At 53.8% G+C, this 26,213-nt stretch overlaps 2 protein-coding genes across 7 annotated transcripts; one reads left to right on the forward strand and one right to left on the reverse strand.

Annotated features, from left to right (window-relative positions):
* Positions 1–74: 74 nt before the first annotated feature.
* On the forward strand, positions 75–10,671 carry POLR2C (RNA polymerase II subunit C). The gene is made up of 9 exons (XM_003823741.5): positions 75–1,478; positions 1,697–1,746; positions 4,621–4,689; positions 4,843–4,895; positions 7,830–7,958; positions 8,375–8,426; positions 8,626–8,794; positions 8,945–9,019; positions 9,643–10,671. Exons 1-9 carry the CDS (start codon positions 1,393–1,395, stop codon positions 9,785–9,787), a joined length of 828 nt encoding a protein of 275 aa, XP_003823789.1. The 5' UTR covers positions 75–1,392; the 3' UTR covers positions 9,788–10,671.
* On the reverse strand, positions 10,620–25,082 carry DOK4 (docking protein 4). Of its 6 annotated transcripts, none has more exons than XM_057300045.2 (9): positions 24,866–25,082; positions 18,029–18,272; positions 14,436–14,543; positions 14,169–14,283; positions 13,763–13,882; positions 13,456–13,645; positions 12,564–12,702; positions 12,276–12,399; positions 10,620–12,158 (listed from the first exon to the last, which is right to left on the reverse strand). In XM_057300045.2, the coding sequence occupies exons 2-9, from the start codon at positions 18,092–18,094 to the stop codon at positions 12,040–12,042; spliced, it is 981 nt and encodes a 326-aa protein (XP_057156028.1). In that variant the 5' UTR covers positions 18,095–18,272; positions 24,866–25,082; the 3' UTR covers positions 10,620–12,039. The 6 variants fall into 6 exon arrangements, with proteins under 6 accessions (XP_057156028.1, XP_034796145.1, XP_063453680.1 ...); XM_034940254.3 differs by having other exon boundaries at positions 18,029–18,275; XM_063597610.1 differs by lacking the exon at positions 24,866–25,082 and adding an exon at positions 18,869–18,961 and having other exon boundaries at positions 18,029–18,275.
* Between the last annotated feature and the right edge of the window lie 1,131 nt (positions 25,083–26,213).

Genomic DNA, 26,213 nt, shown 5'->3' on the forward strand with positions numbered 1-26,213 from the left:
ACAGGTTAAGTTATGGCAGCCAGGAGACCTGTGTTCTGGCGCTGCCACTGCCTAATACATAGTGGTAATTATAGTACCTCTGCGTCTCTGGACTCAAGTCTTCCCATCAGTAAAATACGGTAACAGAAGTCTTCCCACAGACCATTAGCTCCCTTGGCTGCTCTTGTCTGACGATTTTAGTGGTACATTCTTTAGCCCCAGTAATTTTCTCAGCCTCTACACTGGCTGGGTTCCCTTTGCACGTCTGGTTAGCTCTGTTTTCTGCTTTGCTGTCTTCTGCCTGTCAGCTGAATATTAATGGGGGAAGTCAGCAACTAATTGAATTTCAGATCTCTTGTGGGTCTTCCACTGGATCTTTTTTGCACCTCTCAATTCCTTGTATCTGTTGACATCCTGTGAAGTTTTTGCAGTAGCTGTTCCAGTTTTCATTGCATTCTCCTTTTTCCTTCATAGCATCCATCTTACACTCAGCAGACAACCATAATTCTTAATTTACCAAGATGACACAGGTTATGGAGCAGGGTTCCATCAGTGCCCACCCTCTGTTTCAGAAAGAGGTGTCACTCTTTGCAAAGGCAAACTCCTCTTTATCTGGTTACTCTTCTCCCAACTCTTATATGTAGCTCCTGCCAAGTTCTATTTTAGAGCTTTTCTCTGTTGGAGCAGCAGCCACTTTCTTTGAGGCCCATTTAAACCTCTCTCCGGTCTGTTTAGGGGACTTCAGTAGTTCTTTGTTGAGCATGCACCCCACATGGTGCCCACTGCCAGGCACTGGGGATGCAGAGACAAAGAGCTCCCACTCACCCACCACAGCTACACAGACTGTAGAGGAAGCATTAGGTTAAAGAACATTGTATCTTTTCCTGAAGTTTTCAGAAGTGCATGGTCCATACTTGAGACTGCAAGGGAAACGGTATTTACTTATAATTCAGGTATACTTTGCTAAAATATACATTCATATTAAAATATACTTTCGTTTTTCTATAGATGTACAAGTTCTTTTTAAGTGCTTCATAGTATTCCATGTGTGTATACTTCACCAGGTCTCTTATCAATGGACAGTACAAACAGTACTACCACGAACGTCCCTGCACTCGTATCTTTGTTTACAACTGCAAGTGTTTTTGCAGTATGAATTCTTAGAAGTTTTACTGTTGAGTCAAGGACGTATGCGTGTTTTGCCAAACTACCCTCCGAGATAGCTGAATCTGGTACATTTTAAAGCAGGAGGCGGCAGAAGACGCTCGGCGGTTCTGGCCTCCGAGCAGCAGGCGGCGCTGTGAGTCGTCTTTGCGGAAGCCGCGGAGGCCTCGCTGACTGACTTCCGGTGTTGGCGGTGGCGCCGCGCAGTCACCGCGGAGCAGACGCGGAGGCTGGTGGCCCCTGGGCGAGATGCCGTACGCTAACCAGCCTACCGTGCGGATCACGGAGCTCACTGACGAGAATGTCAAGTTCATCATCGAGAACACCGACCTGGCGTAAGGCTACCGAGGGAAGAGGCTGGCGGCTCTGGGGCGCCGGGAGGCCCAAGCCGGGGCCCCGGGGCAGGGGGCGGGGGTGTAGTGGGGTGGGGTGGGGGCGATGTCCTTCCACAGCTGACCCCCTGCACCAGGGCTTTAGCTTTGGGAGCCTGCGGCGCGGGCCCAGCCTGTCGAGGCTGCAGCGCCTTCACGCCCCTTGGCTTTTCATCTTTCAGGGTGGCCAATTCGATTCGGAGGGTCTTCATCGCTGAGGTGCCCATAATAGGTAAGCGACTCCCCTTCCTCGTTCCCGCGCCCACGGGTTCCTGCCCCGCTCTCCACCCACACACTCCTTGGGGCTCCTTCCAGTCCTTGGTTCGGGCTGAGGGTGGTAGTGCTGAGAAAAGTGCATTGCTGGAGACTTAACCATACCGTGTGCCCTTGGCTCAGTGGCCGTCTCCCTGGCGCCCACGGGCCACTTAGGTCCACCCTTGTCCTGTGTATGCATTGCTGAGAAGCATGGGTTTAGCAGTGTGCAGACTTGGGTTCAAATACTGTTTTCACTACTATTGTTACAAAAGTTTTAAAAATGTTTTCAACTTTTATTTTGGAGTCAAGGGGTACATTGGTGCAAGTTTGTTGCCTGGGTATAGTGCGTGATGCTGAGATTTGGGGTATAAATGATCCTTTCACCCAGGTAGTGAGCATAGTACGCAATAGGTAGTTTTTCACCCCTAGCCCCACTGCCTCCCTTCCAGCTTTAGTAGTCACTAGTGTGTTTATTGTCATCTTTGTGTGCATGCGTACTCAGTTTTAGCTCCCATGCGGTGTTTGGTTTTCTGTTCCTTTGTTAATTCTCTTAGGATAATGGCTTCCAGGCCGGGCTCGCGCCTGTAATTCCAGCACTTTGGGAGGCCAAGACTGAGGAACACCTGAGGCCAGGAGTTTGAGACCAGCCTGGCCAACATGGGGAAACCCCGCCTCTACTAAAAATGCAAAAATTAGCCAGGTGTGGTGGCTCCTACCTGTAATCCCAACTACTGGGGAGGCTGAGGCAGAATTGATTGAACCCAGAAGGTGGAGGTTGCAGTGAGCCGAGATCATGCCACTGCACTCTAGCCTGGGCAATAGAGTGAGACTCCTCCTCAAACAAAAGAAAATAAAAAAGAGGATAGTGGCTTCCAGCCACGTCCATGTTGCTGCAGAGGACATGATTTCGTTTGTTCTTATGGCTGCATCACTTACTACTTTTGTGAAACTTGGGCAAGTTATTAAACTTCTGTGTGCTGCAGTTTCCTCATCTGTAACATTCGGCCACTAATGATCCTTATCAGGGTAATGTTAAGGATTAAGTGAGGTAATCCATATAAGTGCTTTGTGTTTAGTGAGTGCTCAGTGCTGGTAGATGGCTTTTTTATTAATCTATTCCTTCAACAGCATTTATGGAGCATGTAAGTGGCAGGCATGGTGGTAAGCTCTGGGAATGCAAAGCTGTAGAGAACAGGGTTTTTGCCCTCATGGAGTCCACAGTGAGGTTGTAGGGGAGAGATGAATCCACAGACAACACTAAAGCAAGGTAGACTTTGATCAGTAGTTCAGGAGAAGCATAGCTATGGTGCACTTGGCTCTTAGAGGAGGGAAGATCAATTTCTGGTCTGGTTCCAGCCACTCTGCTCCAGGTGCTTAATGCATTGATTATACTTGTATGAAATACTTCAAGCATTTCTGAGAGTCAGCTCAGAGAGTTTGGATTAGGCAAAATAAATATAAGTCATAGCTGTGGCATCAAATATTTAGACTTTTAAGGAAATAAGCAGGCCAAATGATTAGGCAAGAGAACATTGTAGTTTATCCACTACCACCACCACCCCACCCCCCCGCCCCCCAGTGACTTCTTCAATTCAGCTTGGAGTGCTGGACCTCCCCCTGCCTAAGCACTTCATGCCTCTGGACCTCAGTTTCATCAGGAGTCAGGTGAGGGAGTTGTACTTCATGATGCAGCCCTGCCATTCTGAGTCTAAATGCCTCTTTCCCAACAAATTCAGTTCTACAAATAATATTGAGCACCCATGCTAGGAATACAAAGACATCCCAGGACCTGCGTGAAGGAATTTCTGAAGCTTGAGGTATAGACATAACATACACAAATATGACACAAGGCACACTATGACAAGTGTCTTCAGGGAAGTCTGAACAGAGTTTTGTGAGAGAGGAGTTGAAAGGGAGGGAGTGTCACACCTGTAGCATAGAGAGCAGGCAAGGCTTAGTTTTCAGGAGGCACAGAGGATCTTAACCTGTACAGCAAGGAGGGGAAGGGTGTGCTGGAGGGAAGGGCTGGGGGATTAAAGAGGCAGAAAAGCTTGGGTCAGGGTTCTCTCAGTTGGCTTGGGCTGGGGAAGCAATGGGAAGCATAGCAGGACAGAGCAGGTGGAGGCCTGGCAGGTGGAGGTCTTCTTCCGACCGCTGTTCCTAGTGTCTGTGTCCCTCGTTTGGCAGTTGGGCTCCAGGGCCATTTGATTCCTGGATTTAGTTGGTTCCATGCAAATGTTTATGAATGAATAAATGTGTGTTTAAGTCAAGCGTGTGTGATCGATAATACAGTCTTTACCCTCCTACCAGCTCATTGCTGCTAGGGATTGGGTTCTATATTTAGTATACTTTGCGCATTAAAAGAATTCAGTAAACATTTGTTGATTGAGTGTTTAAAAAGTGCTAAGTTGGGCAGTCCAGTCATTATATTCTAAAATGAGGTATGGCCCCATAAGTCTGTGTTGCTTCTGTGAGGGTTTCCCTGACTTTGAAGTGCTCAAATAGTTCATGTTCTTGGATTTAGTGGTGGCACAGGTAGCAGATTTAAGTGCTTCTCATGGAAATACTCAGCTCAAATAAACATGTTTCCACTTCTATGATATTCTATAAGTCAGTGTTTTCTGTGAAGCAGGGAGCCCCCTGCATTTAATTCACCTGGGCAGGGAGGTGAGGTGTGGTGTGTGTGGGTCTTATTAAAATGCAAGTACCTGGGCCCCACTCTAATGCTGTGGAATCAGCCCAGCGATCTGCAGTTTAGTGTCAGGTGATTCCTAAATCTTGAGAACCACTGCATTAAGTCTGTAGGTAAATTTGATGGCTAAACTCCATGTCTGCTTCTTTCATTTTTTAGCCATTGACTGGGTTCAGATTGATGCCAATTCCTCAGTCCTTCATGATGAATTCATCGCGCACAGGCTTGGTGAGTACTCCTTTTACTAGAAGGTTAAAGGGAGGGTATTGTGCCTAGTGTCAGGAGGGGGCCTCCTTCCAGCCTCACCCCCAGAAGGCTTCTGGGTTCTCATTTTGGCTTGGCTGTTTGGTTTTCTTTAAAGTGCTTTTCTGTTTTTTACAGGATTAATTCCCCTCATTAGTGATGACATTGTGGATAAGCTGCAGTACTCTCGGGTATGTTGTGTGATTGGGTGGAATGTGAGGTTTGGTGGGGAGGCTTTGGTTCTCAAGGGATTTTTCCTGACATTTGGCATCCAGCTTGAATAGTGTTGTAGTTCTGGAACAACAACATGGAGATGTTGTCTAGAGCCTGGGCAGGCCTTGGTCCTTCGTTCTGATGGGGCTTCAGATTGATTAGCACGCAGAACATCAGGGAGTGTTGTTAGGCAGCTCCACCACAGTGCCCATTTATACTTAGAGTGGAGGTTCTTCCTTCCAAAGCATCTCTTCCCAGTAGCAGGGGCCTTAGGATGCTACAGGAGTCAACAGAAGGTTGGGGTAGGCAAGGAGCAGAGGGAATGGGAGCTGTCTCACAAGAGCAGCTCCTGGGGGACTAGTCCTAGTGTCTGCAGATTCATGCTGTCCCCTCCCTCACAGGTGATGCTGCTTAAACATGGCCACACTCTTAGTGTCTCACCCCCTTCCTCCTGGTCGTGTTTGCTCCCTGATGTCATGTTAACAGGCCTTCAGAGTTTGGAGAGAGTGGGATAGGAGTAGGCTACCTTCATCCTTTCACTAGGCTGCATTACACAGCAGCTTAAGGCTACTCCCTCTTGATGGCTTTGGGTGATCCAGAATCAGTCCATTTTCTAATATTCTCAAGGGCCATGTCATTTTTGTGATGGCTAATTTGATATATCTTATAAATATGTGTGTATTTTTAAAAAAGAAATATTCAGCTGGATGCGGTGGCTCATACCTGTAATCCCAGCACTTTGGGAGGCCGAGGCGGGTTTATCACGAGGTCAGGAGATCGAGACCATCCTGGCTAACATGGTGAAACCCTGTCTCTACTAAAAATACAAAATATTAGCCGAGCGTGGTCCCGCTCCCAAGTAGTCCCAGCTACTTGGGAGGCTGAGGCAGGAGAATGGCATGAACCCGGGAGGCGGAGCTTGCAGTGAGCCGAGATTGCACCACTGCACTCTAGCCTGGGTGACAAAGTGAGACTCCGTCTCAAAAAAAAGAAATATTCAAGCACATAAAAGCATGGAGCTAGTGTAATAAATATTCATGCTTCCACCTAATACTACGTTGTCACATTTTAACATTTTGCCCTATTTGTTTCAGATCTCCAGATTTTTGTTTTTTAATAAATAAAACAGATATTGGTGGGGACAGTTGTACAACCAATTAAGAGCAATTTAGCGATATCTTACATAAAGATACGCATGCTCTATCACCTAGCAGTTCCTTTCATTAAAATTTTTTCTAGTATTTATTGCACAAAGATGGCATGGTCTGTCTCTCTCTCTCTCTGGCTTTTTCTGAAAATCTGTAGAAAAGTTGAAAAACTAAAATAATACCCTTTACTTTTCACCTATAGTTACCAATTAATATTTTAGATTTGCTTTATTTTTCATATGCAAGTTGTTATTTTTGCTGAACTGTGTGAAAGTTGCAGACATCCTAACACTTCCAAGTACTTCAGCATGCATTTCCTAATAAGAATAGTTTCCTACATAACTACACTTTTATTGTGCCTAAGAAAGTTAGCATTAATCTGTAATATCAATATTCAGATTTTCCTAGTTTTTCCCCAAATATCCTTTATTGTTTTTCTGTTTGTTTGTGGGTCAGTCTTGATCCAGTGAAGATTCATTTGGTCCTCATAGCACTTTAGTCTCTTTTCATCTCAAACAGACTCCTCTCCTTTCAGTACATTTTTTTTAGGTTAAATACCTTTTCATATTTTTATCTTCCATTACATTTTGATTCTCCCATTTCATATTTCTTTATTTTTCTATTTTTTCAGACAGGTCTCGCTCTGTCACCCAGGCTAGAGTGCAGTGGCATGATCTTGGCTCACTGCGACCTCAGCCTCTGGGCTCAAATGATTCTCCTGCTTCAGCCTCCCAAGTAGCAGGGACTACAGGTGCTGTGCACCACCACACCCAAAAAATACAATTTTCTTGTATTTTTTGTAGAGACAGGGTCTTGCCATATTGCCCAGGCTAGTCTCGAACTCTTGGGCTCAAGCGATCCTCCCACCTCAGCCTCCCAAAGTGCTGGAATTACAGGCATGAGCCACTGTGCCCAGCCCCATTTCATATTTCTAAAAGTGATTCTGTCTCAAGGGTCTGGGTTGCCTTCCTACCTCACCTGTGTGTGACTGCAGACGACCTAGGTGGGACCTCTAGCTGCTGCTGCTTCCTCAGCATGCAAACATCAAGAGTGTTGGGTTTTCCTCACTGGTGTGAGGGAGAGAACAGCTTGCTTGATTGCATCCTAGTAACTGTCTTCTTGCCTGAAGTGAAACTGCAATTAATAGTCCCTAACATGGGAATGAGTCAGTTGTTTTAAGAATGGCAAAATGTTAATAATTATGGAAGGTGGTTGATGGTTATGGGATGGTAGTTTCTTACGTGCTTCTCTATTTGTGTATATGTATGAAATTTTCCATAATAGAAAGGATTTTTTAGAAAAGGTTAGTCTAGAACTTGAAAGGTAGTTTTTTCTGTTCCTTGGTGGTTTTATTTTAAATGATGGTTACATTCCCAAGCTGGTCCTCTTAGTTTTTGGGAAGCTGAACTATAGAGTGTGAAAGCATCCTCCTGTGCCTCATAGCCTTGGTTCTCTGAGGAAGAGTAGTTCAAGGGCCAGAGGGAGATGTTAGCAGTATGTCCCCAGAGGTGGCCTGGCAGCTGGTGGGAGTGGGAAGGAAATGTGCGTGCCAGTGTATGTATAAGTTGTCTCTAAACTTGGGCAGTCCGTGAGAATGGTATACCAGATTGTCACAGCCCACAAGAACCTGGATACTGATGAACCCCTTTTTACAGGTGAAGAAACTTAAGGAACTGGGCATTAGATGCAGGAAGCCAAGACAAGGAGCCAAGGCAGGAGTTGCCATCTCCCTTTGACTCATTCCTGCTTCCCTTCCTGCCTTAGGACTGCACATGTGAGGAGTTCTGCCCCGAGTGCTCGGTGGAGTTCACCCTCGATGTGCGGTGCAATGAAGACCAGACGCGACATGTCACGTCTCGAGACCTCATCTCCAACAGCCCCCGGGTCATTCCGGTCAGTGCGGGAGAGCATCCTCTTTTCCCTGGGATCTTCTCTCTTCTCTGGCTGGCTCTAAGTGGGCCAGACTGGGGTTGATCCTTAGAAAATGTTGGCTTTCCCTGTTATCCTCTGCCTTAATCTGATCCCTAGAAGTGCTAATTCTGGATTCTTCTTGGGCATCGTTAGCATCGTTGGTGCTGCGCACCCTCTATCACCCAGGGACTCTTTTAAAGGCCATGGAATTGTTTTGCCTGAGGCTATCACCACACCCTGAAGTGGGGGTTGGAGTCCTGGGGGCATCTGTGCCACCACCTCGTCAGGTGTTCGTTCCCTGGTTGACAGATTGCAGTCTAGAGGTGCTGGGATATGGATGCCAGAGGAGGTGACTGGGGAGGTGAGCAGCTAATGAATGCCTGGTGGACTCCCTACAGGTGACATCCCGGAACCGAGATAATGACCCCAATGACTACGTGGAGCAGGATGGTAAGTCTTCCTGACCTGTCACCGTGTGGGCCAGCGGGAAGGAGGGACCAGACACAGCCTCTCGTGCTGCCTGGTCTCCTCGAAAATTGGCTTTAGACCATTTTTCCAGATGTGTGTGGTCTTGCAGTGGCACTCCAAGTCAGAATTTGGAGAACCATGTCTCTCCTGGCCCTTGACTGGCTTGTGCCTCTCCCTGCAGACATCCTCATCGTCAAGTTGAGAAAGGGCCAGGAGCTGAGACTTCGAGCCTATGCCAAAAAGGGCTTTGGCAAGGAGCATGCCAAGTGGAACCCTACTGCAGGGGTGGCTTTTGAATACGATCCAGACAATGCCCTGAGGCACACAGTGTACCCCAAGCCCGAGGAATGGTATGTTCCCCTTAGGAGTGATGGCAGGCATTTGGGGTGGGTGTGGCATAGAAATGGCTGTTGTTGACTGAGATGTGGCAGGCTCTCTAGGAACTTGGGTGCCCCAAAAGGAGCAGTGGCAACCTTGTGCTGACCTGTGTTTGACCTCAGGCCAAAGAGTGAGTACTCGGAGCTGGATGAGGATGAGTCGCAGGCTCCTTATGACCCCAACGGCAAGCCAGAAAGGTAAGAGCCTGGTCGGACATGGGAAGGTGAAGTGTGGAAGAAGGGATGGTTTTGGTTCAGGCCGTGAGTTAGGCATTCCCTCTTCCCCACCTCGCAGTTCTCATAAGCTGAGGAGGTGCTGCTGACTGCTAAACTAGACCTGTGGTATGTGCACATCCCAGGGGCAGGTCGTCAGCCACCTTTTGGTCACTATGACAAAGAGGACCCTCCAGTTATCCAGGTGGTTCCTGTTCTGATTTTCAGCCCCCAAAGAAGAGATTCTTCAGGTCAACGCTAGGGGCAGAGATTTGGACCCAAGTTCCACAGGGTGACTGTGAAAGGTCTGTCACTGGTCACTGCTCACTTGGTTTTCCCCTCTCTCCTCAGGGGGCATGCATACATACAGAACTTTAGGATTTTCACAGGTACCTTATGAGGTAGTTGTAGCCTCCTTGAGGTTGTGCAAAGTGTGTTGAAACTACCCTATGTAAGAGGTTTTACATGAAAGGAAGTTAGTCCTGGCCCAAGGTCAAGCTCCATGTGGGAACAGAGCCAAGACCCGGAAGGAGGAAGGGTTGTCCATGGCCAGAGCTCGGGTCGGCCAGCCTGCCTCGCAGTGCGCTCACTGGACTCTTGCCTCCTAGGTTTTATTACAACGTGGAGTCCTGTGGCTCTCTGCGTCCTGAAACCATTGTCCTGTCAGCCCTCTCAGGATTGAAGAAGAAACTGAGTGATTTACAAACTCAATTAAGCCACGAGATCCAGAGTGATGTGCTAACCATAAATTAACTGCAGCTTGCCTGCTTCAGCGAAAACAGAGATTCAGGCCAGCAGCTGGATATGGGGGTCTCTCTTCAGACTCTTCTAGTTTCTGAGAATCTAGTCTACTGTTGGTTGAGCTTCTTGGCAGGACATCAGTACCAACTAGAAGTGGGTCATAGATAGATTACCAGGGATGCAGTGGTGTTTAGGCAGGATAGGTCTTTACTGGCTCTGACTGCTGTTAATAATTGGCAGCAGTGCTCCCCAGATCCCAGAAGGTCCCTGCTGGACTGTTTCCAGTGCACCTGTAGGGAACCAACTAGACTTCTCTCCTGGTTAGTCCAGCTCTTTACTCTAAACCCTTTCTGTCCAAAATGAGTCATTTTCAGTTGTACCTTAGATGTCTGGTGTTTAGGATCAAGTGCCATAGCCTTTATTCAGGGGGCCTATAAACCCTTCCAGTCCTTGCCCCAGGGCTGGCCTGCTAGCGCTTCAAATTCCCAGGTGTCCCTAATTTGAGAAGTAACCTTTTGGAATAGCATTAGACCCTGGCTGTCCCCTCCCCACCAAATAAACATGATATTTCATTCTCTGTCCAGCAGTTATGAACCCCTTCACCTCCAATGGCCTGATCATTTAGTTTGGTGGTGGTGGGGGTGGGGGTGGAAGCAGCCGCAGGAGCAAGGGCCCCTCCCACATACACAGGAGGAGTATTTCATTTCTCCTTAATGAAGGCTCTGGCCCTAACCCCTTAGCACTGTCTCCAGATAGGAACATGCACAAAGCAGTTAATTAGGCAGCCTGGAGAAAACCAGAGATCCAGTACAGAAAGGAAAGGATATTTATTGATTAACAGAAGTTGTCTTTTTAAAAGTGTTTATTTTTGGCAATAAAGAGCACAACATAATCTCCTTCATGCGTCATCGTGCCACTTAGCTGAGCCAGCCAGCTCTGCCTCCCTCCCCAAAGACCTTTGGACCCCAGTTCCCCTCTACAGGCTAGCTCATCCCTCTGGGTGGTCATTCCCCGGGTCACGTTGAGAGCGAGGCTGACTGCACCACCTCCCTAGCTCAAGGGCTCCTTTGGGAGGGGCCGCGTGCTTTATCATCATCCTGCCACAACTCAAATAGTGGTTATTTACAAGAAGGTCTGTTCCCACAAATCAGGACCCTAAAGTATTAAAAAACAAAACCCAAAAAACAACAAAAAACCCCACACAACCAAAAGTTTGACGTGAATAGAAAGATAGCCCTTCTGCATGGTAGTCAGCAAATACCAGCACTAGAAAATCAATTGCTTTAATTGCATTACAGCAGGGAGCCTCAGCACCATGTGGGGAGGAGGAAATGGGAAGGTCTTGGTTTCAGAGTGCTTTTGGCTGGCCAGAGGGTGGCCAAACAGGGCCAGGGGGCTCCCTCTGCTTGGGCATTGTCCACCCCTGGTCAGTGAGAGGGGGGCAGCAGGGGTGCTCCCCACGGCAGTCCTGCTGCGGCCTTCCCTCCTGGCCTATTCCTGGGGCAGGAACAAGCTCCAGCCTTCCTCCACATGGCTGAGGTAATCAGCACCCCTACCCCGAGGGCATCTTCCCAGCCTACAAAGCAGGAAGGAGCCTGTGCAGAAGTTACATTTTAAAACCAGATTTTCACCTGAGGCGTCAACCAGATGTCACCTCTGCTTTAAAACTCCAACTGCAAGGCTGGCAAGCAGCACAGTGGAAGTGCAGATCCTTCCTGTGTCACTCCAGGCCCAGAGGAACTGAGAAGCCACCTGCTGTTCCGGCCCTTGGGCTGTTTGGGAAAAGCCAGCAGTCAGAGTGCCAGCCTCAAGCTCTGATTATCCCCCTCCTCTGGCCCTGGTAGTTCAAGCAGGTCCTGGCAGCAGGAGGGCTGTGCCATGGAGGATGGACACGACTGCACTCATACTCAAAAACAGCCTTGACCGTGGCCTGGTCATGGGATTAAAAAATGTGTGTGTATTGGTGGGGAAGGATGGGGTGAGGGTGAGGGGATCTCATTGATACAGAGTATGTCATAAGCCATATATATTAAAATCATTAACAGTATATAGTCCCACGGTAGCTCCAACCCCTCACACATGCTCAGGTGGTGTGGCCAGCCCTTTGCCTCAGTCCAGCCTCATCCTTGGGGGCAAGGAGGGGGCAGCTTGCTCCCTTTCTCCAGGCTCTTGGCCGACAGCCCCCTGAGGCTGTCCACGGTACACTGCAGCCAGCCCCGCAGCAGGCAGCCCCCAGCAGTCATCGGTGCTCGCCAGCACTGTGGTCACTGGGATGGGGTCTTGGCCTCACTGCTGTCCCCCTGGCTGGGCTTTGGCTTTAGCAGGATGAATCTGTTGAGGAGGTCTGTTTCCGAGCTGGCCTGGGCTGCCCCATACCCCTCACCTGTGGGCACAGAAGCAGGCTCAGAATTCAGAGCTAGGTCAAAAGACCCCTGCCCAATAGGCCTCATCCTCCACAACGCCTCCTGGCAGGTGGGTGTGGGGCATGGAAGCGACTCACCAGCATAGCTGGAGGCTTCGGCGATGTTCTGGGAACCAGTGATGTGGTGCCAGTAGGCACTGCGCGGCAGCATGGTCGTGGGTGTGCAGGGATACGAGTAATGTTCCGTGCCCTTGTTCAGCAGCTGTGGGGCAAAGGGAGGGGTCACTCCCATTAGTGGCTTACAGTATCCCTGAGCAGCCACCCCAAGACCCTACCTGCCTCCACTGTGTACCCCAGGCACTTGGCCCTGCCTGCCCGCCCGTTCCCCCCTCCCCCCGTACCCTGGACTGATGCCCACTGCCTCACCCTCACGTTCTTCTCCATTTCCAGCAGGACCCGCTTGTGCTGCTCTGCGATGGCCAGGGTGGCACTGTGGACGCGCTGGTAAATCTGCTCCCCCTCTTGTGTCTGGAAGGTATAGAGTCCTTCCCCAGCATCACACATCCTGGGGACACAGCACAGAGGGCAAGATGGTGGGGACCCACCACAGACATGCATGTGATTAGTTAGGCTCTCCTGCAACTGCAAGTTGTGGCTGCATTCCAGGCCGGGAGGACAGGTAGGGCTGTGGTCTGGGGGTCCGACCACACGGTGCAAATGTGCTGAGCATATCCTGTACCAGCTGGTGCTTGAAATGCATTATAAGAATTAACCCATTCAGTTTTCTCTACCACCTCCCTCTGGTCTCTGTACCATTAATGGTTTCCTCATTGTTATGCATTTTCCCAAACCATTTTATAGATGAGGAAACTGAGGCATACAGAAGCTAAGTAACTCAACCAAGGTTCTGCAGAGGATTATATGGAATTTCAGTCTAGGCAGACTGACTCCAGAGTTCAAGTGAGGGGCTACCCAGTCTTCACTATAATTCTAGGGGGTTAGGTACTTTATTATCCCCGAAACCCAGACTCAGATCCACAGTCACAGAAGTAGTAAGTGCCTGAACCTGCATTTGACTTAAGCCAAAGTAGTATATGATTTTTGGTAAATAGCTTCACTTGACCTGCATGCTGTGGGCAAGTTACTCCTCTGAGCCTCCATTTCATTTCTTTGTCTGTAAAATGGGAACATTACATTCCCCCTTGGGATTGCTACGCCAATAAGTAAACCAAGCTCCTAGCGCAGTGCCCAACACAGAGTGAATGGCAGCCACCATCACACCATAGCAGGACAGGGCTGGGAGGCGAGAGGGTCCTACCGGCCAGCCTCGAAGGTAAAGCGTGTGGCATCCCGGCCATAGCGGCGCAGTGAGCAGAGGGGCCACGAGACGAGCTTCACACGGGGGTTGTGGATGTCCCAGAGGTAGATGTTCTCGTGGGTGATCTGCAGCTTGCATTCGCCATACACGTCCAGGTTGGGGCAGGGCAGCAGGAAGACATTGAAGCGATCTGGAGTCGGGGAGGGTGGACAAGTGGGACCAGAGTTGCCCCAGATGGGGACTTCCTCCCTCCCTTCCTCTCTTCCTCCTCCCCCTCCCCACCCCCAGGGCCAGGGCCCGGCCTCACCTGTCTGTTCACACTGCACCCCTGGGGCCAGGAGGTCAGGTTCTCCCAGACTGATGTCGTTGAGGCGGGACCCCAGACACTCCACAGATAGTGTCTTGTACCACTCCTCTGCCTCTAGCTCTGAAGAAAATGCTACTTCATCATGCGGCTCCGGAGCCCGGTAGCCCACCCCGTCTGCCCAGCCTGACTTATGCCACCATGCACAGCAGGGAGGGTAAGGACAGTGGGTTCTGCCTGCCTGTCTTGCCTCAACCCTGAGGGCCTGCTCCCTGAAAGCACCCCCAACCCCACACACACCACACCACCATCTCCACCCAGGGTTAGCCCTGCTCTGCCCGCTCCTAGCTGGACCTCTGACCAAGACCACCCCAGGGGAGGCAGATGGAGGCCCATACTCACGCCTCACCTGAGTCGCAAGTGAAGGTACGTGCCGAGTCATCAGTGAATATGATGGCCACCGCCTGCCGCTTGGTCTCCTTGGGGAGCCGCGTGACACACTTGACGTTGCTGATCTCAGTCACCTGGGACAGAATCCACAAGGGACTTAGCCAGGCCAGTGCATCTCTCTCTCTCTCTCTCTCTCTCTCTCTCTCTCTCTCTCTTCTCTCTCTCTCTCTCTCTCTCTCTTCTCTCTCTCTCCCACTTGGGGGAGCTAGGGCCCAGGCCTCCTAACCTTGGGGCAGCCCCGGAGGCACACCGACTTCTCATCTGGATACTTCTCCAGCCGCTGGGGCCCCTTGCTGGAGGATTTCCGGAACACCAGCCAGCACCTCCGGTAGATCTGTGGAGCGAGATGACAGGGCTCAGGCCTCCCTGGACCACTCCCACCCCACCAGCATGGCCCTGCAGCCACCCCTGCCTGCCACAGGGGGCGGTGCCGCACAGCCTTCCCTGGAGCCCCAGCCTGGGGACACCGGGGGTGGGAGTCACCAGCAGTGTCACCTCCCTGGGAGAGAAGCCTCCTCCCCAAATTGAAAAGTCATTGACTTCTTGGCTGGCTCCAAAACGCTGTTCCACAAAGGGTGCTCTCCTGACCTGCCATGTACTGTGTGCACCGCTGAGTTTAGCGTGAGTAGCCAACGTTCCTGAGTGCTTCCTGCTCACACCTGTTATTAGCACTGTGCACAGTCTCAGGGCCACTCCTGAGATCAGTTCTGTTATCATCCCCATTTTATAGATGGGGAAAGGGAGGCATCAAAACACTAAGGAATGGTGATACTGGTATTTGCAGCAGGCTGTCTAGATCCAGGACAGACCCTCACAGCCCACTGCAGGATCTGGCCAGGGCTCGGGCAGTGCCAGCCACAACAGAGGGGTCTCCTGGGGATAGGGATTAGACCCTTGCCCCCTGCCCACCTGTACATCCCCGTGCCCCTAGTTCTCTGAGTCAGGTGAGGGTCTTTACAAAGGTAACCCCCACTCTTGTCTCCTGGGGCTTTCACTCACCCTCTCTTTTCATTCTCTTACCAACCCTGAAGTGTAAGGGGTCCTGTTCCAGCTGGGAACCCAAAGCTGTTTGAGGTAAAGGGGCGGAGCTAGGAATCTGAGGCTCCTCCCACAGCATGGTGCCTTCCCTCCTGGCCCTGGCCACTGCTGAGGCCCCTGTACCTTAAACCACCTACATTCTCTGTAGCTTCAGGGACTCCCCCAAGGGGGTGGGGAGGGGAGGGGAGTGACCACTCTGGGATTGAAGGGACAGACTGGCCTATCATTCATGGGTGGTGGAGAGGGGGTTGGCCCCAGCCACCAGCCAGAGCTGCCCTTGCATCACCCCTCCCTCCTGCCTAGAATTTTTTCTGCCCAAAGTCTGTGGCTGGGGTTTACCTACTCCTTCCAGCGGGCACTCCAAAAGCCTGACAGAGCCTGTTCCCCAGGCATCTCTGGTGTTCCTCTTACTGGAAACAGTAGGGAGACTGAGTGGTGGCTGAGAGCACAGCAGAGGAGGCCAGGGGGCCTCTAGGCCCCACCCCTCCTCGGCCCTACTGTGCCATGCGTACATTAGGTCCTTGGCAGGCAGGGTCCCAGGGTGCAGTGGCCCTAGGCAGCCCCCATTTCAAGATACCACTCAGAGCCAGGCCATTTCTGGCTCCTATCTGGGACCCTAGGAGGCATGTCTGCTCCTGCACCCCTGACCCTGGCTTGGCCCCTGTTCTACCCACCTAAACCACAGCAGCCCTCAGCTCTCAGCTGCAGCACTCCTTTAAGACAGACACTGAATTTTATCCACAGAATCCTCACTCATATCCTGGTAGCCTCATTAACAGCCATGCTAAACAAGTGAATGACCATATGAAGGAACCGTGAATGAATGGATGGATGAATGGATGGATGCTGCCGACCCAGATACACCCTGCCAGGGTGGGCTCCATGCAGCCCGCAGCATCAGGGGCAGAAGGCCTGGGGGCCTGAGCATGCCGGTTGCCTGGTTACAGGATACACATTCACAGCCCCAGGGAGCCACGCGCTAAAGAGCCCTCCTTCCCACTTCGCACAGGGCTTTGATCAGTGCTTCAGAAACACTCTGCCACAGCTCTGCCACGGGAGAAAGGCCCTGGCAGGTAGGAGAGCCGGCTCCTGATCTCTTTCAGCCCCTCCCCCCTCACCTCTGTGGGCTGAGATGAGAATGGCTGCTGGGGAGGGACCGCAGCCTCTCACACCAGGGGAAGTGAGGCTCCTGGCTTCAGAGGGAAGAGAATTCCCTGCATGGATAGGGCCTGGCTATGCCCCACCTCCCCATCCGGGCTGTGCCCACCTGTCAGCCACTCAGTCTCCCTCTGGAACAGGTTTGATACTGAGCCCAAGTGGCTGCCCTTGTGGCTGGTGCCTTCCTGGCACGCTCTGCCCTGGGCAAGGCCTCAGCCCAGCTGGCCCCTGGGGACCTGCTAAGTCTGGGGCCATAGGAATGAGAAGTGATGTTAGAAGCGAAGCCTCTGCTTCCTTGGCCTTCCCTACCTCAGCCTCAGCTTCTCTCTTTGTTCTGTGCTCCAAGTCAGTGGGCTGATCCCCCTTTCAGAGGAAGAGCAAAGTAGCCAATGGCTGCCAGGGCCCAGTCTCAACTAGGTTGAGTCCCAGGGCAGGGAGGCACAGGAGGGGAAGTGGGGCCAGAACCACCTTCTCCAAGGCCAGCCCTGCTCTGTCTGGTACCCAGGTAGGGAAGCTGGGTGGCAGATCCCTCTCCCACTCCGCATGCCCCCCACCCCACTCAGGCTGAGCCAGGGATCCTTGAGCAGCCTGAGCCAACCCGCCCCCTTCAAGGCAATGGGAGAGAGAAGGGAGAAAGGGACAGGAGTCCTGGGTCAAACACAAGACTTGGGTGACCTCAGTCACCAGGGCTGTCCTTCCTACAGGGGAAGGGGCAACTGCCAGACCTGTCTTTGGCAGGGGGGCCTGGCAGAGGAATAGAGGCAGCTCTCAGACAGCCTCGCCGAGATCATGAAGTTGATCCCCTCTGCTCCTGTCTTCTAGGGGGTCTTCACCAGTTGGGGGTCTACAGGGGGTAGGACAGGATGCATGCCCAGTAAGACCTCTTCTCTGTAGCCCCTCCAAGCCCCCAGTTCAGGGCCAAGCACCAAGCAAGCACAGAGTCACCCACCAACAACTTGGAGGGAAGCAGCCTGTCCCAGAGCACTGGACCATTCTGCCCAAAGTTCTCATTTGGAAACCACATAAATATCAGCTTCAGTGCCTCACACCACCCCATCTCCCCCAGCCAACCACTCCCCTTTTCAAACACTTCTTTAACATTAAACTCGACAACCAAAAATTTACTAAATATCTGCACACGGAAAGCAGTCAGAAGCAAGGGGAGAGGATGACCTAAAAGAAAAGAGGCCAGGAGAGGTGAGGGGAGGCCGGGGGTGGGGGGCAAACGGAAGGGAGAGGAGGCCAGGGGAAGTGAGACGCTGCTTCTCAGCTCAGACACAGCCCGGCCTTGCCAGCCGCTCCTGCTGCTGCTGTGGTGACAACTTCAACAATAGCAGGGGAGCCGCCTGCCCATCGGTGGCCACCATTGCTGCCACCACCACCACCACTGGCCCAGCTGTTGGGATGCCAGCCAGCCCTCTGGGGCGGGGGCTGCAGCAGGCAGAACCCAGCCCAGGCACATGCCAGGCAGCACGCTGGCGAGGAGCCCCGAGACCACAGATGCACGATGCCCGGCAGCCGGAGGGCAGCTGCGTGCCCCATGCGCCATGCCTCCAAGCCTGGGACCGAGTCCTCGGGCCCCCATCCCTTGGCAGGGCCCCTCCGCAGCTCAGGGTCACTCACCCCGAGCTTCCTGCTCTTCATCTTCACGTAGCCTTGCTTGACGATGTCACTGAAATTGGTCGCCATGGTTTTCCCACCTTTTAGGGGCGCGGGGCCTGGCAGAGGCGAGGGGAAGGATGCCCAGGTGCCTGGGTCTCCGGCTCCTCCAATCACCTGTTCCAGACACTCTGTCGGGGCTGCCGCGAGGGGCTGCTCCTCACCTCACCCGCCTCAGCATTGTTCTAGCAGCTCCTTCGCCCCGCGCCTGCTGGAAATAAAAATGACAGGGAGATTAGAGACAGTGACATCTTTCTCTTCCTCTCGCTCTCGCTCTCTTTTTTCCTTCCTCTTCCCACACTCCTCCTCCCTCCCTCCTTCCTCCCGCCCTTCTTCCTTCCCTTCCCTCCCCACCCCAGGACGACAGAACCATTCAGGAAAACCGAGGTGGAGGCGGCAGTGAGGAAAATGGTCCAGCCCAGTCCCCTCCCTCACGGCTGGGGCTGGCAGTTAACCCCTTCCTGGGAGGACTGGCTCTGGCTCCTACTGTGGAGGTGGGGACCCAGGAAGGGAAGTGGCAGGGAGCTGCTGTCCCTCAGCATTTTGGGATCGTGGCCCCATCAACTGTGATAACTCTGGTGCAAATTTAGGGCAACTTGCCAAGAGCAAAAGCCCCTTCCTGGGTACAAGAGCTCCCAGGGGTAGCAGGGAAGCGCTTCCCAGAGATGGAGGAGGAGGGTCCCAGGAGATGACCCATGGGTGTCTGAGTGAACCCCATGCTCTGCAATGTTAAAGACAATTTGCCTGGTCAGCTCAGCAGCCCCCACAAACCCCTCTGCCCTCCTGCCCCACCCGGTCCTCTACCTGTTTCTCTCCAGCCCCAGGCTAAGAATCACTACCTCGAGCTCACGCAGGGCCTGTTCCCAGGCCCTGCAACTCTTCCGCACGCAGCTCTGGGTGCTGCTTCCTGGGTGGGAGGGCAGAGTCCAGTGGGGCGGGCCTCCAGATAAGCCTGAGGAATGTGCTGGGCCGGCTGGAGGTAGCCACTGTGGGAGCAGACGCCTTGCCCTGGCCCTGGGGTTGGGAACGCTGGCCAGTCCGTGAGGGTGGGGCCCGGGCCCCAACACTGGGTCTGGCCAAGCCAAGCAGGCCCTCCATGTCCTGAGCATGGGCAGGAGTTAATTATAGGAGTACCAGTCAGGGCCTGGGGCAACAAGACATGCAGGAGACAATGTGGGATACCAAGGGGAGGTAAATATGGAGCAGGAAATGGGGGTACCAGCAGAGCCACCCCAAATCAGGCAGATCTGCAGACAACAAAGACTCAGACTCAGAGGGAGGCTCAGTGATGACCCAGTCTAACCCCTTCATTTTATAGATGGAGAAAGAAAAGTTGCCCAGAGAGGGTAAGCTACATGACTAAGGTCACATAGCAGGCCTGGGGCAGAGCCAGGGATGAAGGAGAAGGTCCAGGGTGGTGATGGAGACCAGTCTGTGGGGGGAACATCCTGCTGCCATCTCTGGCTGCCTGCCACCACCTAAGCCTTCCCTGCCATCCAGCCTCGGGGGCAGGGTTATGCCAGCAATGTGGCCCCTGTGTCTTTAGGATCACCGGGTGGGAACGGAGCAGCATTTCTGGGGTCAGCTGGGTATCTGTGCTGCCAGAACGGGGCCCTGGGACAGGCATGCTGCTGGTTGTGCCAGCAGCTTGGCATTAATTAATGTCCTGGAGGCCTGTCTGTTGAGTGCCTAACAAGGAACAGATGGGACTACCCCAGCGGGCACATGCAAACAAGGGAGGGGCAGAGAGGGTAATGCGCCCCTATCCCACTTGCACCCTGATAGCCCCTCAATTCCACTCCTGCCCATTCACTGCCTCTATCCCAGCTCCCTGGGGTCCAAGACCCTCCCACAGTTAGGCGGTCTACTTTCCTCCTATAAGGTCTGGTCTGGGGTCCCCTCACTGGCAACTGACCCCCAACAGCTCTGCCACACCTGGGCTCTGGCAGCCAGAGATGGGTCAATTTTCTCAGCTCTGTCTTCACTGCCTGCCTCTGGGGCTGCCTTCTCCCCAGAGCAAGGACCAGCTCAGGAGTTCCCCTCCAAGATGATTAGCAGGCTGACCACTGGCTGTGGGTCTACAGTGTGGAAGCCCCCAGTCAGAACACGCCTACAGGAAGCCACTGGACCCCCAGGTTCATCCAACATAGCTCAGACATAGCACAGCCCGGAGTGTGAATCCAGCTGGCTGTGTGGTCCTGGGCAAGCCGCTTAAGACCCTGTGCCTTAATTTCCCCATTGGAAAAAAATGAGAATAAATCTACCTACTTTAAATGAGGAAATGAATTCATGAGGCACCTGCTTGCCCACTTGGGACACAGAGCTTCTACCCTTTTTCTTTTTCTTTCTTTTTTTTTTTTTTGAGACGGAGTCTCCCTCTGTCGCCCAGGCTGGAGTGCAGTGGCGCGATCTCGGCTCACTGCAACCTCTGCCTCCTGGGTTCACGCCATTCTCCTGCCTCAGCTTCCCGAGTAGCTGGGACTACAGGCTCCCACCACCATGCTCGGCTAATTTTCAGTATTTTTAGTAGAGACGGGGTTTCACCATGTTAGCCAGGATGGTCTCGATCTCCTGACCTCATGATCCGCCCGCCTCGGCCTCCCAAAGTGCTGGGATTACAGGCGTGAGCCACCGCGCCCGGCCTTCTTTTTCTTCTTTTGAGACAGGGTCCTGCTCTGTCACCCAGGCTGGAGTGCAGGGGTGCCATCACGGCTTACGGCAGCCTCAACCACCCAGGCTCAAGTGATCCACCCACCTCAGCCTCCTGAATAGCTGGGACCGCAGGTACATACCACCATGCCCAGCTAATTTTTAAAAACTTGTTTGTAGAGATGGGGCTTTTGTTTTGTTTTTTTTTTGTTTTTGTTTTTGTTTTTTTGAGACGGAGTCTCACTCTATTGCCCAGGCTGGAGTGCAGTGGCCCAATCTCGGCTCATTGCAAGCTCCGCCTCCCGGGTTCACGCCATTCTCCTTCCTCAGCCTCCTGAGTAGCTGGGACTACAGGAGCCCGCCACCATACCCGGCTAATTGTTTCATATTTTTAGTAAAGACGGGGTTTCACCGTGTTAGCCAGGATGGTCTCGATCTCCTGACCTTGTGATCCACCCGCCTCGGCCTTCCAACGTTCTGGGATTACAGGCGTGAGCCACTGCGCCCGGCCCCTAGAGATAGGTTTTCACCATGTTGCCCAGGCTGGTCTTGAACTCCTGGGGTCAAGTGATCCACAAGGCTTGGCCTCCCTGAGTGCTGAGATTACAGGTGTGAGCAACCTCGCCTGGCCAGAGCTTCTGCCTTGAAAACTCCAAGGGCTGTGTGTACGTATATATATATAGTTTTCTTCAAGAGTTGCTGCCCAGACAGGGCGGTGAAACCACCAGAAGCCAGCCTGCTCCTTCCCAGTGTTGCCCCACCAGGGACTGTGGCCCCAAGCTCGCAGGAGTGCTCCTGCTGCGTCTGTCCATAGGCCCCACCCCGTCCCATACCCCAGGTCCCCAGCTGGAAGAGTGACCTTCACGGGGAAGGCTGGGTGCCAAAGTCCTGCCAGCTCACTCCGGCCCTGAGTCACAGGGACCCCTGGCCACACTTAGTCCCTAATGATGTTTGCAAGAGCAAGACCTAACCTAGGACCCAAAATGGTGTGGCAAAGAGGGGTTGGGAAGGGGAGGAGGGAAAGGTCAGGGCCAATAGGTGGACCCACAAATTTGACAGGCAGTGGGGTCAAGTGGTGAGGGGGGCCCAGAACCAACCCACCATCCTCCAGAAGGAATGCACTGTGTTAAGCAAGCGAGGCGGCCCCCAAGCTGAGCCTGTGAAGGCCCAATAGGACAGCAAGAAGTGGAGAGCAGACCAGGCACAGTGGCTCACACCTGTAATCCCAACACTTTGGGAGGCCAAAGTGGGAGGATCACTTGGGGCCAGGAGTTCAAGACCAGATCCGGCAACATAGAGAGACCCCGTCTCTAAAAAAATGAAAAAATAAGCTGGGCATGTGGCACGTGCCTGTAGTCACAGCTACTGGGGAGGCTGAGGTGGGAGGATCACTTGAGCTCAGGAATTCCAGGTAGCAGTGAGCTATGATCAAGCCACTGCACTCCAGCCTGGGTGATAGAGTGAGACTGTTTCTAAAAAATTTCAAAAAAATCAATTAAAAAAATACAAAAATTGGAGAGCAGCTGAGGCTAGGCAGGCCAGGAATTGGGTTGAAGTAGCCCCTGCCCTGTTTGTCCCTCGGCCCCTTGTCCCCAACAGGCCTGCAGCAGGAAGAATGCTTGCTACTTTGAGAGGACCTGAGGTCTTGGGTCCTTCCCCAGCACTGTGAGCTCCGAGCTCCCAGCTAAGCAGGGTGTCCAGCAGTCCCTCTCAGGGTTCCAGTGAGGGAGGAGGGGAGCAAGGGCCCCCCACATCCCACCTCCCAGCCTGGTACCAATACTGCTGCTTACCCAGGGACAGTACCTGCCTGGTGCCAGGCCACCACAGGTTTCCGTGCAGGGAGAGCCAGCTCCAAAATGCTCCTCTCCACAGGAAGGGCAGGTGTCCTGGGGTGGCGGGGAGTAGGGAGACTCCCAGGGCCCTCACTGCCCACCTGCCCCACAGGGCAGCCATGCTGAGCACTCCCTCTCGCACATGGATTCTGCCTGGAGGCTTTGGCTCCAGAACAAACGCGCTGAGGCTGGCAACCAATGACTGAGCCAGCGGCTGCCTGCCTGGCTGGGCCTCCCCACCCCTGACGGATTGGATCTTATCAGGGCTGCAGGAACAGCCCTACCTGGACACCATCTCAGTGTCGTCTGGCTGTCTCCACCCAACAGCGAAGATTGGATCTGTGCGATTCTCTCCAGCACCAGAGCCATTTCCCATCACCTGCTGCTCTGCCCCCACCCCACCCCCAGATTGTTATCAGAGGCCGGCTGGGAGTGCTCCCAACAGATCCCCATAGGGGCCACCGGCCGAAACATGGTGAGTCCCATCAGGGTGGATGGCAAAGACAGACCAAATACCCACCTAGGCAGACAGGGACGGCAGAAGGAGGGGACATCTGAATAGCCACGGTCCCCCAGACCCTTAAGCCAGGAGAGTAATGCTGTGGCCCCGTACCACTCTGGTTCTCCTGGGTCCCCTGCCCACCCCTCAACATGCCAAAACCCCTCCCTCGAGGGACCACTGCACTAGCTGTTTCCCACCTACAACATTGTTCCCTCACATGCTCATGGTTCATTCCATTGCTTCATCCACCTCCTCCAGGAGGCCTTCCCTGACTACCCTCACCAAAGGACCCCCACTAGTCAGCCTCTCTCACAACATCAGGTGCGGCTGTCTTCATCGCACACCACCATGGGATTTTCTTGTTCTTACATCTGTCCATTTGTTTCTGGCCACAGAGAGACATCTGGAATGTCAGCTCCCTGGTGGCTCGGCCTCGTCTGTCTAGTTAACAGCTCTATCCCAGCTCCCAGAATGGTGCCCGGTGGGGAGGAGATGCTCAATATTTGGGGGCTGAACGCGTAATTCTCTCCCGGACTTGTCCTCCCCATCCTTTCTTCCACCACCACCAGCCTCCATCTGGCTGGACCTGGCTCAGCTTCCAGAGGTGCGTGAGCCACAGTGGGCTCCCAGCTCCTGGGTCTCAGCGCTGACTGGCATGGCCAGCAGGCTGTTGTTACTGGAGAACCAGCTGTGCCCAAGACCCGCAGTTTGGTTCAGAGCTGCCTCAGGGAAGAGCATGCTGCTGACATCGAGGCCAGGCCTAGTTGGGTGGCCCCACCTTGGCCAGGGTTGTGGGGTGAGGTCATGCCCAGCCCTGCTGCCCTGCCCAGGAGGGAAGTGCTGGGAGTAACCAGTACCAGCACAGCAAGGCAAGCAACTGGGGAGAGGAGGCACAGCTCCTGGGATCAGAGTTGGGGGCGGGGGCGGGGGCAGGAAGAGCCTGTACCAGTGTCACATCCCTCTGAAAGGGTCCAGGAAAGAACCTGCCCTAAGCAAGCCCACCTCACACTGCCCAAGTGGAGTCTCCTAGAGATACTGCCAGGCCCCTCGCTGCCCTGGCCATCAGACCCCTCTAACCCACACCCTCCATCCAAGCGGAAGCGCCCCAGCAACTGACGTGTCCCCATGGCTTGGGGCAGGCAGGCTGCACAGAGCCCCTGCTCTGCCACATCACCCAGGTGCCCAGCCTCGGCTCATGCCCCTTTTCAGTAATAGAAAGCATGTAACTGGATCTAAGGCCTTGCGGGCCATGGGGGAGAAGGTGGACAGGACCTTGGGGGCCAGTGGAGAAAGGTTCAAGGACAGGAGGCAGCTGGCCATGAGTTTGGGCTGTGGGGAGAAACCCCATAGGCAGGAGGGGGTCGGCAGTGGGGGCCAGCTGGGGTACAGAAAATCATCTCTTGGAATTTGGAGGAGTTGAGCGAACAGGAGGCCCCGGGGAGGAGCAGGAAGGCAGAGAGAAGGTTGGGAGCTGCCAGGGGCTGGGTTATGCCCCTTCCGGCTGGCAGGCCCGGGAGCGCAGGGCCTGGGTTGCTCGGATGAGGTTTGTGTGGGTGCGGGTGAGGTCAGCTCGCGACCTGGGCTCCCCCGGAGAGGAAAGCTGCGGGTGGAGAGAGCGCAGGGAGTTTCAGGGCCCAGGCACTGGCTTTTGGGGGGCGGGTCTCTAAGCCCCCCACCCGACAGTAGGAAGGTCCCATGGGACGGAGCGTCCTCAGGTTCAGGAAGTGACTGAGGGTCCTCAGGGGTGGGAGTCGCCGAGACTCTCGCAGGCTCTGGGCGGCCTATGTCCCCCTCCCTGCCTCACGCCCCCCAATTTACCTGGGCGCCGAGGCCCGGGCCAGGAGCGCCTGCTCAGCGGCGCCGCGGAGCAGGCTCATGCCCGCGTCACGGCGCGGCTGGCGGGGGCGGCAGGGCGGCGGCGGCGCCGGGCTCCAGGCGGGGACGGCGAGGGAGGCGCGGCCGCAGGGCTAGGGATCGGGCTCCGGCTGGGGCTCCGGCTGGGACTCCTCTCCGCTCCCTCCTCCGCCAGGTCTCGCCGCTGCGCCCCGCCCCCTGCCCCGCCCTGGCGGCCGGCCCCCGCCGTATTCCTCCGAGCCGCGGGACACGCGATTCTGCCCTGGCGCCCTGGCGCCCTGGCACCCCCGCACCCGCTTCAGGTCGCCCCCGGTACCCCCGGCTCATTCCCACCGCCCCTCCCTGGGCCCCAAAGCCCACATCGCCTCTCGGCCCCTGAAAGCTGAACTCCACATCAGCTCCCAGCCCCCACATCTCAACCCCTTCACTTCTTCAGGAATCCATTACACACCCATACTCCACATCAGCTCCCAGCCCCCATATCTCAATTCCTTCACTTCTTCAGGAATCACATACACACCCATTGCTGCCCTAACCCCATCATGACTCTCTGGGCCCTCACAGCCCAGATCTCCCAGCCCCACAGTGACCCCCTCTGCTACCCCTCCTCAAGTAGCCGCACCAGCACCTCTGTCTTCCCTGGTCTCCTCTCCACCCTCAAAACATCCAGTTCTAGGTCCCCCTGAGACTTTGCCCTCAAGCCCAAACTTCATTCCCCTTCATTGCTGCCCCCACCCAGCCCCCAACCCCCTCACCTCTGCCCTTCGGGCCTGTGCAGTGGTTGACTCACTGATCTGTTGGAATCCCCAATCACAGGCCTCAGCTGTGCCAGGCAGGGACAAGAGAAGTTGCCCAGTGCCTCCTCTGGGGAGGAGCTGTTCCCCCTCTGGTTTTCACATCTGTACCTTTTTACACCAGGGCTTCTAAAAGTGTAGTCCCTGGACCAGAAGCTTCCCATCACCTTGAAACTTGTTAGAAATGCAAATTCCCTGCCCTACTCAGACCTATGAAATCAGAATTTCTGGGGATTTCCAGCAGAAATGTGTGTTTTAACAGGCTAGGTGATTCTGATGCACACGAATGTGTGAGAACCACTGCTTTAGATCATATACACAAAACAAAACAATAGGCCACCTGAACAGCCAAAATCCTGAGAAATGAAAATACCTCCACATCCAGCTACTGTCCAGGTGTCTCAGAGGAATAGGCCTAAAGCAGTGAGGGACCAAGGATCCCAACACCCACCCATGGAATGCATGCCTCTGCCCCGGAGACAACTGGGCCTCAGCCTTGCCCAGGGAGCTTCAAAGGA

This window comes from Pan paniscus, chromosome 18 (assembly GCF_029289425.2).
Source record: "Pan paniscus chromosome 18, NHGRI_mPanPan1-v2.0_pri, whole genome shotgun sequence".
Classification (NCBI taxonomy): Eukaryota; Metazoa; Chordata; class Mammalia; order Primates; family Hominidae; genus Pan; species Pan paniscus.

Excerpts from the sequence above, each read along its gene's own strand:
- POLR2C (XM_003823741.5), top strand. The coding sequence starts at position 1,393 with ATGCCGTACGCTAACCAGCCTACCGTGCGGATCACGGAGCTCACTGAC. Across the intron at positions 7,959-8,374 it reads ACAGCCCCCGGGTCATTCCG|GTGACATCCCGGAACCGAGA; the intron begins GTCAGTGCGGGA and ends GACTCCCTACAG. Across the intron at positions 9,020-9,642 it reads CCCAACGGCAAGCCAGAAAG|GTTTTATTACAACGTGGAGT; the intron begins GTAAGAGCCTGG and ends CTTGCCTCCTAG.
- DOK4 (XM_034940251.4), bottom strand. The coding sequence starts at position 18,094 with ATGGCGACCAATTTCAGTGACATCGTCAAGCAAGGCTACGTGAAGATG. Across the intron at positions 14,544-18,028 it reads TGAAGAGCAGGAAGCTCGGG|ATCTACCGGAGGTGCTGGCT; the intron begins GTGAGTGACCCT and ends CTCGCTCCACAG. Across the intron at positions 12,400-12,563 it reads AAATGGAGAAGAACGTGAGG|CTGCTGAACAAGGGCACGGA; the intron begins GTGAGGCAGTGG and ends TTTGCCCCACAG.